The 18,335-nt window shown below is 40.8% G+C and overlaps 1 protein-coding gene and 1 pseudogene across 1 annotated transcript in view; one reads left to right on the top strand and one right to left on the bottom strand.

Annotated features, from left to right (window-relative positions):
* ZNF25 (zinc finger protein 25) overlaps positions 1-3,833 on the bottom strand; it is a 36,859-nt gene extending 33,026 nt beyond the window's left edge. Inside the window, exons 1-2 of the mRNA XM_008592646.1 lie at positions 3,758-3,833; positions 1,101-1,217 (exon numbers count right to left, since the gene is read on the bottom strand). Coding sequence (XP_008590868.1) covers positions 1,101-1,115 — 15 coding nt within the window. The 5' untranslated portion in view covers positions 1,116-1,217; positions 3,758-3,833. The remainder of the gene's footprint in view (positions 1-1,100; positions 1,218-3,757) is intronic.
* Positions 3,834-3,954: 121 nt separating this feature from the next.
* Positions 3,955-10,846, top strand: LOC103608199 (annotated as a pseudogene).
* The last annotated feature ends 7,489 nt before the right edge of the window (positions 10,847-18,335 follow it).

The raw sequence follows: 18,335 nt of genomic DNA on the forward strand, positions 1-18,335 counted from the left end.
ACCCTTTTTTTTTTTTTTTTTTTTTTTTTTTTTTTTTGTCTTTTGTCTTTTTTCCGTGTCCGGCAACGGATCGCAACCCTCAGTGTTGCCCCCGTACCGGACCGGGGACCGGCAACGGGATCGCAAGCCTCGGTGCTGCTCCCGCGCCTCGCCCAGCCAGTGAGCAGGAGCCGGTCTGCATGTGGGATCCGAACCCTCGGACGGGAGCGCCGCCGCGCTTCCCAAGCGGCGCACCATCCAGTGCGCCACCGGGCCGGCCCATTATACACGTATTTTTTAAAAATCACATTTGTTAGTATCATTGCCAATCTCATCAGCAAAGTCTTTCAGTATTATAGGAAGTTGTCAAGTTCACGGTGGAGGATACAAATTTTCCAAAATTCTAATTTTCACTTGAAAGCTCAGATTTTAAGATCGGCAACAAATACTAACAGTTGTTTTCCTTGAATTGACAGGTCACTTCATTCATCTGAGAAAATATATGTTAAATACCCATAGCTTGTCTGCCAGTTGTTCTTTCAAGTTAAATAGGTGTTTCATGAAAAAAGTGGTGAGTGAGCACACATCAAATAATGGTGCAAATGCTTTTCCTCGAGACAACCAACCATCATAAGCAGGAGGGCTTTACATGAACTTGCCATTTTGTCCTGTTGAATATTGTACTCTACAATCAAGACTAAATAAAATTTTTACTGTATTTATTAAGGATATCCTTAAGTAAACTGTTTGGCAGTTTTTTACTATGAATCCTCTGTGGAGGAGTACAATGATTATAAATTTGGTGTTATTGTCTTAACTCATGCCAAACAGGCAGCAATCTATTTACCATTGCTTTCACACCATCAGTGCAAATATCAACAGTATAAAAGCAATTTGTATCTTAGTACTATGAGTTTTGACCTCACAGACCCTTGAGAGGATCTTGGGGTTCCCAGGGATCTCACACACTTTGAGAACTGCTGTTTTATTCAAACAGTATTTTCCCTGAAGGTGATTTTTAATTATTTACACTTTTCTAGTTTGATATATGGACTCTCTTTCATAAAACTCATTAAACACACACACAGTGAAACAAAATAAGGGCTAAATAAATTACTCACCTTGAACCTGTTCATTTTCTGCTGCTCTTGGGAAAGGGTAGAAAATATGAAGCCAGAGCAGGTAAAGTTGGAAGATAGAAGTCATAAGAGACCTTATCTTGCAGCTCCAGGAATCACCTGTGATAAATTTCCATACAACACTTTAGTAAAATACATTACTCTGGGAAAATGTCCCTTTGATCCATCAGAAGGGATAGGGTGACTCTGATATAAACTTGTTGAACCTGGGACATTTTTGAGTGAATCTAAATATTTCTTTCCTACTGGCTGTTTTGAAAATTATGTTACCATTTACTGAATAACACCAAAGAACTGATTAAACGAGGTATATAACATACCCAAAGTATGGAACCCTACACTGGCATTAGAAATGATGTTGAGGGCCAAGCCCGTGGTGCACTCGGGAGAGTGCAGCGCTGGGAGTGTAGCGAAGCTCCCGCCACGGGTTCGGATCCTATATAGGATTGGACGGTGCGTGCGCTCGCTGGTTGAGCGTGTTGTGGGTGACACCACACCAAGGGGTTGCGTTCCCCTTACCGGTCACGAAAAAGACAAAAAAAAAAAAAAAAAAGAAATGATGTTGAGGGCTGAGCCCGTGGCACTCGGGAGAGTGTGGCGCTGGGAGCGCAGCAGCGCTCCCACCGCAGGTTCGGATCCTATATAGGGATGACCGCAGGTGCGCTCACTGGCTGAGCACGGTGCAGCCGGTCTCAAAAAAGGACAAAAAAAAAAAAAAAAAGAAATGATGTTGAAAAGATATGTTTATTGGTACATAAAAGGTGTTTAAGTTACATGTCATAAAATTTTTTCCTACTAACATTATAAGCCCCACAAAGAAAGTCTTTTCAAAGTTCTCAAAAACATGATGTTTCTTCTGTCTAAATTGTAGTTTCTCAAAAACCACTTCTCCAAGACCCGTTTTGATTTAAATATGATACGGTGAACCTGGAGACTTCAGTTCTACCCTAGGCTCTGCTATTAATAAACCTAATGACTGTCTTAATTTCAATCTTAGTTTCATCTTTAAAATGAGGAATTAGATAATCTTTTTTTTTTTTTTTTCCTTTTTTGTCTTTTTTCGTGACCGGCAACGGATCGCAACCCTCACTGTCGCACCCGAACCGGACTGGGACCGGCAACGGGATCGCAACCCTCAGTGTTGCGCTCGCACCTCGCTCAGCCAGTGAGCAGCCGGTCTGCATGTGGGATCCGAACCCTCGGCGGGAGCACCGCCGCGCTCCCAAGCAGCACACTGTAGCAGTGCGCCACCGGGCCGGCCCGGAATTAGATAATCTTGAACAACACTTCTTGTACCATTGTGATTCTATTCTGATTCTACATGTCTCCACACAGGGCCACACCAGACAGCACCCTGGAATTCACTGTCCTCTCAAAACGTGGTCTAGGTCTAGGGTAAAATTTAATTAGGCCTTGATGAACTCTAATATGGCCATCTAATCTGCTACAATGACACAAATCTAGTTTCTAAAATCTCAGTTTGGCATCATAATTCTTAAAGAAGCATTTCATATATGTACCAAAAGACAACTAGATGCCATAATGCTGAGGTCCTTTTTATAAGCAGCAAAAACCACTTCCAGCCAGCCGGGTGCTTAGAAAATGCATAATTAATAAGCCCAGATAACACCAGTCCATCAGACGTATTATGATATCAACATCAAAATATGGAGGGTGGATAAACTGCAATTTTCATCTTTTAAAAAATTCTGTCCCATTCCCCATCCCTAGAAACTAGCCTCTGGCCTGAATGGGATTCCCTGCCTTCCAGTAAAATTCAAAATATAGTGCTCAAATTGTGGTTTGAATTTACACATTTAAATGTGTAACAGTCCTCTGAAATAGAGTAAGTTTGGAGGAAGTAAAAAAGGGCCTTAATTAACCTTTTGACCCAGGGGTTCTGAGAAAGTCCAAGAATTTTTGGAAATAGAACACTACATGCTATGATTAGATTCACTGCACCCCACAACTATGTTCTGATGGTGCTCAGGAACAAAAACCAAGACTGGATTTTAGTATGGGAAAGAGCATGAAGTACAAAGTAAAACAAGTGAGAATTTAAAGCCCACCTGCTAACACTTGGTAAACCTTCTATCTTTCTGAAGCTTCAATACTCTTATTAAAACGGAGGTGGTTATATTGAATAGATGGTTATGATGATTAAATGAGCCAATAACTAAAACAGCATGCCTTGAAATAACAAAAGCAGCTCAACCTTCTGATTCCTTATACTTTAGGTCTGCTACCCTACTCAACACAGCAAACGACCCTGACGGTTATAATCATCATCATTTCACAGATGAGAATCTGAGTCGCACTGTCATATCAGAGACCTGGATCCAAGCCCAACTCCGCGCGGCCAGCGCGGCAGACGCGGGCCCCAACGTGCTGCGACAGGGACCCGCGTCACACGGGCCGCTCCCTCCGGCGCCCCAGGACACAGGTCGCGAAAATACAGCTCCTACGTCAGACACGAGTGCAGACACCGGCCTCCCGGGGCCCTCTCCCCAGAGCCCTGCCCGGCCCTCCGCGGAGACCGCTCCGGGGCTGCAAGGCCGCCTCTCCAGGTTTTCTAACTGGGCGCGGTCGCGCAAACCCCGCCTCCCGGTCCCGGCCGATCGCAGAGACCTTTGACACACCTGCGGGGGTCGAGCCCAGGCCCCGCCCTCTGCGACGCCACAGAGGCCTGCCAGCCCCGGAGTCCTCTACCCCCTCGGGCGTGAGACAAAAGGAGACGCCTGAAAGGAGACGGCCCTGCACATGCGCAGATGCCCCGCCACACCCCGGAACTACGCTTCCCAGAGGCCTCGGCGGCGACTCCATTCCGGATGACGCCATGAGGCTGGGCGTCCTCCAGTGTCTGGGCGGCTATTGCGGGCGTTTCCTGAGAGCGCGGGCCGTCTGTACTGACGGTGACGACTGTTCCGACTGGCAGCCAAGACGGCAAGTTGCCGTGAGGCGGTGCGATGAGCACCGAGGAGAAATCTAAGTACTTGGAGCTAAGTACAGTGGTGCATTCAAAGAATACTACCCTGTGACGCTGACTGTATCTCGGGAATGCTAGTTTCAAAACTGTGCATATGATACGTGACATGCAATAAACCAGAAGATATGTATGAGCTAAAACACAAGTGCCACACATACCACTTCCCAAAAGAAAACAACGCTTATTGTTAGGTGTACATTCTTAGATTTTTACACAAATTTTATCCTAATAGTGTAGAATATCGTAACTGGCATTTCACTGAGAAATACATACAGAATGTGTAAAACAAATTATATCTTTCCTGGTCACTAACTTTATGACATCAGCTTACTCTTGTGTCAACGATAGAAATGAGTTTCCATCCAAAATTACAAAAAATTAAAATTTTCATAATAAAATTAAGTTTAAAAAATGTGTATTATATATTAATATATTCTATGAATTATATATCATATATATAAATATATATTCTATTGTTGTGGAAAGGTGTCGCCAAGAAAACTCAGTCACTCAGGGCGGAGAACACAGGTTTAGTAAACCGGCTGACTCAGGGGGATTAGAATTCCAAAGCCCCGAGTGCGTTTACAGGGGTGACTAAGCTTTTATACCTTTGGGGGTAGGTAAGCAGCGAGCATTTCTTTTTTTTTCTTCTTTTTTTTTTTGTGACGGGTAAGGGGATCGCCATCCTTGGCTTGGTGTCGTCCTCACCGCACTCAGCCAGTGAGCCCACCAGCCATCCCTATATAGGATCCGAACCTGCAGTGGGAGCACCGCCTTCTCCCTAGGGCGCCATGGGCCGGCCCAGCAGCGAGCATTTCTATTGGCTCTTTTGCCTGTCTTCTGGCGGAGTCCCCCATATCAGGGGTCTTAAGCAAGTGGTTACTTTGGGTAAGGGGCTGATCGCAGCTGGCCCAACCGTTTTACAGCTGGGCACAACAACAGGAAGCGTGGTCAAGGAGCAAGACTGTTTCCAAACAGTGGGTACATGGTTTTGAGTAAGGGTCTTTTTCACACCTGGGTGCACGGGCAGGAAGTATGGTTACTTGAGGAGGGGTCTGCTTTATTTATTTTTTTTAAAGGTGACCGGTAAGGGGAGCTTAACCCTTGGCCTTGGTGTTATCAGCACCTCACTCTCTTGAGTGAGCCACAGGCCGGCCCCAGGGGTCTGCTTTAGAGAGCAACTCTGTTCACCTACTCAGGAAAGAGCTTGCAGTCTGTGTTTCTTTGCTGACACAAAAACAAGCTTGTGACCACAGAGCTACAGAGTGCAGAAATGCGTTTAGCTGTTTAACCCTTAACACACTCTAGGTAAAACTTACATACAGGCAAATATTAGCTAACACAATTAAATCAAAGGTAAAAACAAGTATTTAAAGGAGAGGGAAGGACAAGGAATCTAGCCATTAGACTATGATTATATTTCTATGAATTATGTTTTATATTATATAATTTATACTATAATTATATGGATTATGATTCTATGAATTGTATATATTATAATATTACAATATATATTATAGAATATATAGAGACATATTTACATTTGCAAATGTAAATATATATGTGTATATACGTACACCACTTTTCTGGATGGGAAATGTTGAGGAAATAGTTAAAAATAAAGTTTCTTGGTATCCCAGAAAATTCTCTCCACAGTTGGAGAAAAGAACAATACAATTTTATCAGTGAATAAACAGTAACACAGACTGCAGTGCATATCACAGGCAATCTGCTAATGAATTTGTAAAAACAGAAATATCACATTTTTATATAGCCAGGCAGGTGCAACTCATTACATGTTCTGAATATGAAAGATAACTTATCCTCAAGTAAGAGGACTTCCCTGTACCATTTGCTGCATATAATTCATCTTAAATTCACCTGGTAGTTGGGGTTGCCATCTGAATTGGTTAATTGCATTTATCCAAATGAAAAGTAAAGCTTTTTGTATCTCTATGACAAGCAGGTAGTTACAACATGTAACAGGAATCTAGTAGTTTTACCACAGAGACAAGGAGATGGGGTTCCATCTTCCCTGAAGTTTACATTTCAAAGACATGGCTCAAGGCCACTAAGAAAAACCTTCCTGGTTGTAAGACTAGCAAGAGGCTTAATTACTTTTTTAAAAGATTTACCAAATCTCAAAGAGGCAGAGAAAGAACTTACAGTTAGTAGTTTTCTCAAGTAAATGCTCTAAAAGAGAGGAAAATGGGGTGGGGGGGATTTTTGCAAAAGGACAAATTCAATTTTTTAATATTCTTATTCACAATTACAGAAGTCTATAAAATTTAACACAATCTCAAGCAAAACCTCAATAAAATTTTTGATGGAGAGCTTGGTTTTGTTTTACTTGACAAAATAATTGTTACCTTCCTTAGGAAATAGCCTTAAAGAATAGCCATGAACCTTTTTGGAAACACAAATCATTATAAAAGTGAAATAAAATTTTGGTACTGGCTTCAAAACAAGCACAGAAACAGGAATTGGTAAAGGGACATGAAAATCAACTACATTGTATATTGATAATTTTTTAAAAAAAGAAAAAGCACAGAAACAGATCCAAATATACAAGTATATAAGAATTCAGTGTATGTTAAAATTGTAATTTCAAACAGTGGAGGTAATATAAATAATGTATTTTTTTCTAATTTGGTCTTGAGTCTTTCTCCTGGCTATAAACCCTAGCCCTGTACTGATGGGGCGCCGTGGTTTGGTTGGAGATGCTTACAGTGGGCCTTTCATGGGATACTTCTTTATCTAGGAGGACATCCTACTGCCTAAGTATCTAGCCTGTGACAAGCTCTCCCAGAAGCTTGTTTATACTGGCAGATGCCCTTTTCCAGGGCAGAGAACTGGAACCTGCATCAAGGGCGACTAAGCCTTTCTTCTGGTATGAGAAAGTTAAGCTTATGATCAAAAAGGATGCTAAGGCAACATAAAATTACAACAATTTACTACAATGCAGTATTCAGTAAATGGTATTGAAAAATAAAGATTAGATAGATGTAGAGCTAGGGCTAGGGTCTGAAGCTCACAGACCCCTCGAGCTCATTCACAAACCCTTCACATGCAGGTCTATGAGCTAGGTAACTGGCAAAAGGTCCTTGGAGCCTTGGCTGAAGGAGGAATAGTCTTTATTCAGCACACACAACACTATGAGCTAAGCAGTCCATAGGAGAAACTCAGAAATTCAACTGCTACCAGCAAAATCCAAAGAAAAACTGAAACTGAGCAGCTGGTAGCAGACTAAACATGCTCTATTGATAGACTGGAGCTCTCTGCCCCGCCAGACTGCTTAACAAAACTGTGGAACACACAAAAGTAATTAACTAGAAAGATATTTGGGTGCAGGTGCACACTAACTCCACCCACACAACTTGAAATGTGCTGCTGGACCACCCAACCAGACCTGAGCTGAGGGAGCCTGACTAAATTATCCTATTTTCCCCACAATCCACCCCTTCAGGGTCCCTTGCCATATAATCTATGAATTGAAAATCTTCTGCGATGTTCTCTTAGCAACGATAAATGACCTGTTTGTTTATACAACCTATTGTCTTTTTGATATGCCTTATAATCTATGAATTGAAAATCTTCTGCGATGTTCTCTTAGCAACGATAAATGACCTGTTTGTTTATACAACCTATTGTCTTTTTGATATGCCTTAAGGCTTGTCCTTAAGGCTTGACCTGTACTTCTGTCATTTAGCCACACATGTCCGGTTAGCAGTCATCATTGATGTGATTTTCCATGGGAATCTTGTAGTCATACTGATATGAAGTTCAGTGTATATTCACTAGATGATCACGCCAACATATGTATGTACCCAGTCGACTCTGGTGCAGTAGTCTGTCTCCTCAATTTCTTGTATTTTCCCCATGAGCACCTTTGTCTACTGGTTTTCCTTGTCACTGCAATTACTGTTCATTAGCTCAGTTAGAACCATCACATTCTCTGTGATTTTTCTCCTACCTGAATCTACCATTCCTATAAAATCCTCTATCCTCTTTCACTGTTCTTTGAGTTTATATCTTCGTATCTATCCATTTTGAATGTTATATTTGCAAAATGCTGAATCACTAACAGTTTTTCTCCTTCCCCCCCCACATTTGTTTTCCCAAGGAAACTAGATTGGAACACTTTGATCTTGGGAGACTACTGAAACCAAAAAGTTAAATATATAATAGGGCACTTGCAGCTTAGTCCAATTCCGTTAGAAATATGTTAAAATTCTTATGGTATCTTCAATTTTTTTTTGTCCTTTTTGTGACCAGTAAGGGGATCACAACCCTTGGCTTGGTGTCACCCGCACCGCACTCAGCCAGTGAGTGCACCGGCCATCCCTATATAGGATCCGAACCTGCAGCGGGAGAGCCGCTGCACTTCCAGAGCCGCACTCTCCCAAGTGCGCCACGGGGTCAGCCCAATTTTTAAAAAATTTCTGAATGTCTCCAAAGCTTATGGTCTGACAAGAGATAGTCCTCGAAAGCCAAGACAAATATTTGCAACAGGTTGCATTGAACAGTAGAACACTGACTTCAGAGACAGTTAATTCTTTAGGAAAATCATTTAATATGAACACTGACCTTGTTTCTTCAAGAAAAATGCCCTATAAACATGCCTTACATGGAATGATTTTGAAAAATATCTCAATATCAATTGGTAGTAATAGAAAGCCTTCAAGAAGGAAGACTGATGTGTTACATGTATGTGAAAAATTATGTGATGTTAATCAGGAAAAAGCTGATAGGTGAGATAATTCTTATTGAAGAATACTAACTTGTGCAATCTGCTTTTGTACACCTAGCTTGCTCTAACTTAGCTACAGTAAAGCCATCTTAAAAGCTGTTATGCCTAGGGGTACACTTTACTCCCCCCTTCCCCAGGACCTGCTAGAAGCACAGGATGTTTTGCACCCATGAGCACAGCTGAGCTGCAAAAGCTAAAGTAAATAGGTTACAGTAGAGCATGGAACTTTCCACGAAAACATGTTTTCATAGGGCCGCTGGGTGAGGGGTCACCTCACACCTGGGTAAGAAGAGATGAGTATGTGGTTGCATGAGGAGGGGTCGCTGAGAGCTGGCCAACCTCTCCTCTGCACAGGAAAAGCTCAGAGCTGGCAGTCTGTCACAGGAAAAGCTCAGAGCTGACAGTCTGTGGTTTTCTTGCTAACGCTAGCACAAGCCTGTGACCGCTAAATTGTAAAGTGCAGAAGTATTCAGTAATCTTTAGGCAAAGCTAACCTGCAGATGGCCCAATGTTTATTAGTTAGGAAATCAAAGGGGAAATCACCTACAAACAGGTGGGGTGCCCTCCAATGGGCTTTAAGGTCACTTAAGTTAACCAATGAATACCGTTTATTGCTTTGTCTCCTGGCTGCCAGGAAAGCTGCCCTAAAAAATGTATAAAAAGACAGTTGAACAGCCTGACAGGGTCTCACCCCAGCTTGGCGGTGAGAACCCAATGCGTTGGAAATAATAAACCTCATGCCGTTTGCATTGCTCGTGGTCTTGTGGTCTCTTCGAGGCGAGTCTTCCCGTTCTATGTGAGGTTGGGATTCATCCCAAATCTTACATTATGAGAACTATTAAAATGAGAATGCCCTTGGTCATAATGATGGTGTTATTCAGCAACTAAATATTCAAACTTTAGAGTAAATTTTTGAATATAAGAAAGGTGGAATAGCTTTCAGAAAAAAGATGATAATTTCACAGAGGCAAATACATACAGGAGAAAAACTCTGAGTATGAGTGTAGGAAACCTCTGAGAAGTCATCTCTCTTGAAATGTCATGGAGTGTACACAGGAATGAAGCAATATGAAAGCAATCAAATTGAGAATAATTTCAGCAGGATGTCACACTTTACTCAACTTCAGAAAAATCAGAGAGGAGACAGTCTATTTCAATGTAGTGAATGTGGGAAAACATTCACCCACAAAGTCAAACCTTATAGTGCATAAGAGAACACACACAGGGAAGAAACCTTTCAATGTAATGAATGTGGGAAAACTTTCCATCAGAAGTCAGCCTTTGATATATATAAGAGAACTCACATGGGGGAGAAACCCTTTATATGTAATGAATGTGGGAAGTCCTTCCAGCAGAAGTCAACCCACATGGTCCATCAGAGAGTTCACACAGGAGAGAAACCTTATCAATGTAATTTGTGTGGGAAGAACTTCAGTCACAAATCAGCCCCCATAGAACATCAGAGAACACATACAGGAGAGAAACCCTACAAATGTAGTGAATGTGAGAAGTCCTTTTACTGGAAGTCATCCCTCACTCAGCATGAGAGAACCCACACAGGGGAAAAACCCTTTGAATGTAATGATTGTGGGAAAACCTTCTACCAGAAGTCAGTCCTTATTCAACATCAGAGAACTCACACAGGGGAGAAACCCTTTCAATGTCACGAATGTGGGAAAGCCTTCTGTCATAAGTCAGCCATTGATGTACATCAGAGAACTCATACAGGGGAGAAGAACTTTTATTGTAATTAATGTGGGAAATCTTTTCATATGAAGTCAATTCTTATTAAACATTAGAGAATTCACACAGGTGAAAACCCTATGAATGTAATGAATGGGGGAAAAATTTCCATCAGAAATCTATCCTCACTAATTATCTGAGAACTCACATGGGGAGAAACCCTATAAATGTAGTGAATGTGGGAAAACTTTCTGCCAGAAATCAACCCTTACTAATCATCAGGAAACTCGCATCAGGGAACTCACATAGGGCAGAAACCCTATGTGGCAGAAACTGGCTATATTTTACCCCAATACCTCTACTGTTTTGTTTGAGTGCACAACCAATCAAGATTTTGCAACCTTCCTTTCATCAAGATGACCCATGTCACCAAGCTCTGGCTCACAGAATGTGGACGCAAGTCACACATATCATTTCCAAGCCTGTAAAATACCTCATTTGACATCTTCCCTACTTCCCATTTTTCTTTTTCTGTTGAAGGGGAATGGAGGTTCTCCCTAGGACAATTCGTGTTAGAAATTACAGATCATAAACTGGAATAAACCAGAGTCTTAAATGACTTCTGAACTGAGTTCCCTCTTGTCTACGATCTCCCTTAAGTCTTTTCATGAACAAGAAATAAACTTGTACTGCACTGAGTAATTACAATTGTGTTGCCATCACATATCCTAGCTATCCCGTATATCACACACACTGTGAATCTAATGAAGGTGTGAGGAAGCACTGTATGTCAGAGAATTCAATAGGGAAGAAGCCCCTGTCAACATCTTGCTTTTTAATAAGCCTTCATCGACAACTTAAACTTTTTGTAAATCACAGATTCACAAGGGAAAAACCCAAAATGCAAAATTAATGGTGGAATTTTTTCACAGAGAAGCAACATCTCATTGAACAACAGATAATTGAGAGTAGAATACAACCTTATAATCTTGAAAAACACTTCAAATTTTATATATCAGAGAATATTTAATGAAAGAAAATTGTCAGTTTAGGAAATGGGGGTAAATCTTCATCTAAAAATCTTATCCTGGAACAATGTTTTGGATGCCATATCAAGTATTTTTTAAAAAATATATCATGGTATGTTTATTTATAGTCATCCTCACCATGGAATATTTATCTTTAGGAAAAATACAAGTAAGTTGTTCAGAGTAGGAGCATTAAATGTATATGTGAATAGCTTTTGATCTATGTCAGGCATATATGAGGCATCTTCAAAAGGTTTATGGAAAGATTCATATTATCTTTTAATTACAGTTTTCTGCAGACCTTTTTTTTTTTGTCTTTTTCAGTGTCCGGCAACGGATCGCAACCCTCAGTGTCGCCCCCGTACCGGACCGGGACCGGCAACGGGATCGCAACCCTCGGTGTTGCTCCCGCACCTCGCTCAGCCAGTGAGCAGGAACCGGTCTGTATGTGGGATCCGAACCCTTGGCAGGAGCACCGCCGTGCTTCCCAAGCGGCGCAATATAGCAGTGCGCCACTGGGCTGGCCCTCTGCAGACCTTTTGAAGTACCCTTGTGCATGTGAATATGCTTTTTTTTTTTTTTTTTTTTTTTACCGGCCATCCCTATATGGGATCCGAACCCGGGGCCTTGGTGTTATCAGCACCGCACTCTACCGAGTGAGCCACGGGCCGGCCCTGAATATGCTTTTTTAACAGCTATCATAATGTGTGCTCAATTTTTGTTTTGGACTCCATAATAATTGTGGAAACAATGCACTTTTATTTAATCTTAGATATCCTAAGATTTCTTACACTATGTACCACTGTTTTCTCTTCCTATATTCATACCAGAATATATTAAAAGAAATATTTGAAAGTATGAAATATCATATTTTATATGTGTTCCTCAACTCTTTCCTATCATATATAAATGTGTACAGACATTGTTACCAAGCTGTTCTTTCAATAAATGAGCTAAACTGTTTAATAAAACCAAAATTTCCGGGCTGGCCCAGTGGCGCACTGGATAAGTGCGCCGCTTGGGAAGCGCGGCGGCGCTCCTGTCCGAGGGTTCGGATCCCACATACAGACTGGTTCCCGCTCACTGGCTGAGCGAGGCGCGGGAGCAGCACCGAGGGTTGCGATCCCGTTGCCGGTCCCCGGTCCGGTACGGGGGCAACACTGAGGGTTGCGATCCGTTGCCGGACACGGAAAAAGACAAAAAAGACAAGAAAACAAACAACCAAAAAAAAAAAAAACCCCAAAATTTCCTTAAAATATGCAAGTATCAGCTATGCAACTTTTTTTAATATACATCGGAGTTAATTTTCCAAAGTGGCCTTGAATATTACTACTTATTATACTGTAGAGATTAAAAGGAATAAATTATTCCTGTTTTACATGGTGATTTGTTTAAATGATGTGCCTATGCAGAGAGTGTGAAGCTCAGATTTTATGTAAAGCAAGAACTTTTCTGCATTTGTATTTACTGTGCTAGAATGCCATATTTTTTTTCCTAGGAATATGCAACAAAGCATAGTTTTCTCAGACAAGCTGTTTTATCTCTGCCACTTATCTGTGTGACTATATGGTGATTTAATCTCTATGCCTTAGTTATTTCACCTGTAAAATGGAGATAATATTGTCCACCTCATACATAGCAAACAGTGTGACATGGAGTTTTCTGTTGTTAGAGGTAAAAGCATTTAACTTCAGAGTTTAAGCATTAGAAATAAAATTGTCTATCATTCCATTATATGAAAGAAGTTTCTGCTTCTTGAGTTGATACCAAATTCTTTTTAGAACTTCTCATTTTTTCAGGTTTTTCTTCTCTTTGACATGTATGAAACAAATGTGTTTAAGTAAAATAGGATAATCTCTTGGCCCCTTTCTGTTGTTACTTGTTTAAATATGGTGTGAAGTAAAGATCCAAGTTAATTTTTTTCCAAATGAGTAGACAGTTGATCTTTCACTATTTGATTCATTCACTCTTCAATGATTTGAAATTCTTTTTATTATATACACAGTTATCTTTTGCAGTGGCTGTTGCATTCATAGGCTCTGTATTCCTGTCTATGTTATTCTACTGCTGGTGCATGTCCCACATGGGCTGATCTTAGGACCCCACCCTCCTAGTCCCACATTGAAGAGTTCAGTGATGAGTATTTGACCTAAGTTGAGCCACGGAGAGCTTTTCCTAGGACTTCCATAATTGGAGGTGTTTCTATTCCAGTTACTTGATGACCCTGGAACACCTACATCAAGAAAATGCTGTTTGCAGTTAGAGAAAATAAGAAATAATATGTACACAAATGTAGAAAAGTAAAGAGAAGCTTAATGGTGAATAGACTCAAACAGTGTTTGGCCTCCTGATTCTAAGCAGCTCAGACCCACACCATAGCTCTCCTGTGGTTTCATCATAAATCCAATAAATAGCAATGTCTTCCATGTCTGTGACCTGTTCAGAGTTCCATTTCACTCAACTATGTGTTTATTCTGTGCAAAACATGACATCTTAATTATTGTGGCCTTTGATATTTTGTAATATATTACAGAATATATTAGAATTCTTAGAATCTACTTGATGGCCACCCATTCTTGTGGAGATGGAATTTTTAGGATTCTGATTCAATCTTTATTCATTTTAGTTTCAATTTACCACCTAGGTAGAAAATAGTTTGCCAGTTTGCTGGAGTCATTCCACGGAGACCAGGAGACAGAGCCAGTGACTATGGGCTCCGCTACAATAGCCCTCCCCCACTGCCTCTCTCCTACCATTCAGTCCTCAAACCACGTGTCTACTGAAGATGGCTCTCTGGACTGAGGTAATGAATGCCATCTTTCCCTGCATGGTGTCTCCCTCCTCCTCCTTATCAAGTCTCTCTCTTTTATTCAGCAAACAGAAGTCTTATCTGGACTCCTGGGAAGAGTTGGATTTTCTGTACACTCTGTAAAACATCTCAGTCTGCTGTGGGAGGGTGTTTTAATTTGCTAGGACTGCCATAACAAAGTACTAGAGACTGAGCAGCTTAAACAACAGCAATTTATTGTCTCACAGTCTGGAGATGAGAATTCAAAATCAAGGAGCAGGCTTGGTTTATTTTGAGGCCTTTCTCCTTGGTTGTAGATGGCCATCTTCTCCCAGTGTCTCTTCACGTGGTCTTCTCTCTGTGTGTGACCTAATTTCTGCTTCTTAAAAAGAGACCAGTCATACTGGATTATAACCTCATTTTAATTACCTCTTTAAAGAACCTATCTCCAAATATGGTCAGAGTCTGAGGTACTGGGGGTTAGAACTGCAACAAATGAATTTTGATGGGACACAATTCAGCCCCTAACAGATGGAGAGGGATCTTTTTGCAGAGGGCTGTTATATTGTTGCGTGTGGGAAACTTTTGCTTGATGCTTTAATCCTTGCCAAATCCCTCTTGCTTGCCTGACTCCCTGGCTGACTGAATGACTAATATTCTAACCAAATGCCTTCCCAGCTCCAACCAACTAACCCTGTAAAACCAGACCACTTAACAGACTTCACTGAGTACCTGCATAACAAAGTGACTAAATGATCCCTCTGGCTCTAGGACAGGATGGCAGGCAGTCTGGATATTCAGCTCATTTGGGTGAAGGGAAACGTTGCCCCGGTGAATAGCTGGCTTCTACCTTATCAAGCTCAGGCTCCTCTAAAGTGCATGAGCTCCAGCCCTCCCCATTTGAAGAACATTCACAGATTCCATAAGCAGATAACCAAGAAACTGACTGACATCTTGTCTCCAGTGTAGTTGTTAAGCTGGTGTCCACTGAGGTGCAGAAACTTCATGAACTTCACTGAGTATCTAAGCGAAATTGTGTCGCTAGTTGAAAAGATTCATGTTCATGAAGAAACAGTTCATAGCATACATCAGATTCTTAGTTCTGGCCCTCTCCCAATAAAAGAGCCACTTTTCAAAGGGGATTTAAATTCTGACTTGTCCCAGCATGCCTTTCTGGAAGTCCAGCAGCAACTGGACAGCACCCTTTTGAAATCTGAATTCCAGTTCTGCAAAGCTCTCCTCTGAGTACCTGAGGTACCAGCAGGACCCAGGCACCACTGGGTCCTCAGCTGTCTAGTTCTAGCTCTGGGGCTACTTACCTAGCTGCTAGGTTCTGAGAACCTTAACCTCTTTCATTTGTTTCCCAGCCGTAGGCTGGTAGCTGCTGTCTGCAGTTTTTATCCCTGTGTTAGCTCTGTGTTCCCTTTTACCTTTCAAACACCTGTTTTAACCAATTCTCTATCAAACTCTCTGTGTTGTAATACTTGAGTCATCTCTTTTTTACCATCTGGACTCTGATTGATGTAAACATACTTGTACATACATGAAAGAAAATTTATTTTATTATTATAAGGTCATATATAGTCATATAAGTGGGATTGCTAGATTAAAAGTTCTTTAACATTTGATAAAATGAACTTCCAGAGAGTTTACATGAACTAAACTCATGATAAAATTGAGTAGGTTGAATGTTAATTTTATGTGTAAACTTGACTGGGCCATGGGGTACCCACATTATTTCTGGGTGTGTCTGTGAGGGTGTTTATGGATGAGATTAGCATTTAAGTTGGTGGACTCAGTAGATTGCCCTCCTCAATGTGGATGGGCACCATTCAATCCATTGAAGGCCTGGATAGAACACAAGGCAGAGTAAAAAGGATTCGCCCATTTTTTTTTCTGCCTCACTGTAGAGCTGGGACATTTCATCTCATCTTCTTCTGCTCTTGGACTGGGATTTACACCATCAGCTCCCCTTCTTCTCAGGCCTTCAGACTTGGATAGAATTACACCACTGGCTTTTCTGGGTCTCTAGCTTGCAGATTGTGGGGCTTCTTAGCTTCCATAATCATGTAAACCAAATCTCTCTCTCTCTTTCTCTCTCTCTCTCACACTCTCACTCTCTTTCTCTCTCAGTACTGTGAAATATATATTTTGTCTTCATCCCGTTTCCTGGTGTATAAATCCAAAAATCTTTAGAATCTTCAAAATACTGTCTTTTTGTATGCTAATGAGTTGGCTGACGACTGGCAGCCCATAGGTGGCTTCAGGATGGGGGTTGGTTACCGGAAAGACCAAGGCAGGATTAGAGGGTTGGGACTTTCAGCCCCACCTTGCAACCTCTGCGGAGGGTAGAAGACCTGAAGGTTTAGCTGATCACCAATGACCAGTGATCTATCAACAATCATGCCTATGTATTGAAGCCTCCATAAAAATCCCAAAAGTCTATGTTAGGAAACTTCTGTATACTTGAACATGTGGAGGTTCCTGGAGGGTGCGTGCCTGCAGAGGGCATGAAAGCTCCATACCCCTTCCCCCATACCTTGCCCTATGCAACTCTTCATAAACTGGTAAATGTATTTCCCTCAGTTCTGTGAGTCACTTTAGCAAATTAATCAAACCCAAAGAGTGGGTCATGGGATCCCCAATTTGAAGCCGGTCAGTCAGAGTTTCTGTAGGCCTGGACATGTGACTCCCTGGTATCTGAAGTGGTATCTGGCAGTCTTGGGGATTTAGCCCTCAACCTGTGGGATCTGATGCTGTCTCCAGGTAGATAGTGTCAGAATTGAATTGGAGGTCAGCCAGTTGGTGTCTGCTGTAGAAATGATTGCTGGCTTAGTGTGGGGGAGAAACCCCCACACGTTTGGTCAGGGAAGTATTCTGTATTGATTGTTGCAGAGTAAGAGTATAGGAAAAACACTTAGATTTGTTTACTTCCATATAGCTTATATATCCTATTGGTTCTATTTCTCTGGAGAACCCTGACTAATACAGGATTAAACATTTCCTCTAGCCTGTGCAACAGGTGTATATTACTCTTCTCAATCTTTTGAAATCTTATTTTCCAAAATGATGTTTTTTGTATTCATAATTTCCCCACATTGGAAACATCTTCTATGTCCCTCTACTGGGGAATGGATAAGTAAACTGTGGTAAATCTATACCATAGAACACAGGACTTGGCAATAAAAATGAAGAGGAGTATTGATTCACAAAACAACATGGAAGAATCTCACTTGCATTGTGTTAAGTAAAAAGTACCAGATTCGAAGATGACATACTGTATGATTCCATTTATATAACACTCTAGAAAAGGCAAACCTATAGGAACAAAGAGTAGATAGTGGTTGCCAGAGGTTATAACTGGTGAGAATTTGGCTTTAAAAGGGTAGCATGAAGACATTTTTTGGGTGGTGATTAGACTGTTCCATACACCGACTGTGGTGGTGGTTACATAAATCAATGCATTTATCAAAACTCATTAAACTGTTCACCAAATAAAGTGAACTTTTCTGTATGTAAATTTAAAAATAAATTAAAGCAATTAAAATCTCAATAAAATTTGAGGGTTTTACTTAAATATTTGCATTTCTTTCAATTCCCCAAATGGACCTTTTTCATACATTTATTATTCATTTACATTTTCTGTTGTGTTATATGACTGCTCAGTTCTTTAGCCCATTTTAATTTTTTCCTAATGATTCAATGAACTCTTTAAAAATTAATAAATCTTTTCTTTCCAATAGTAAAATATAATTACCTCACTTACTTGCTTCTATAACACCACACTAACCAACTGAGCTAATGCGCCAACCCCCGTTTATTTTGCTTTTAATCTTTTTTTAAATTTATTTATTAGAATTGAGTTGCTTATTTTTTCTATTATAAAATGTATCATATATTAAATTTACAGTTTCTGTCTTTGGTGCCACATCTCAAATTTTATAATTTATATTAACTTGGTGGTTTACATCAAACGTTTCCA

The sequence above is a fragment of the Galeopterus variegatus genome, unplaced genomic scaffold (genome assembly GCF_000696425.1).
Source record: "Galeopterus variegatus unplaced genomic scaffold, G_variegatus-3.0.2 Scaffold8134, whole genome shotgun sequence".
Lineage (NCBI taxonomy): Eukaryota > Metazoa > Chordata > Mammalia > Dermoptera > Cynocephalidae > Galeopterus > Galeopterus variegatus.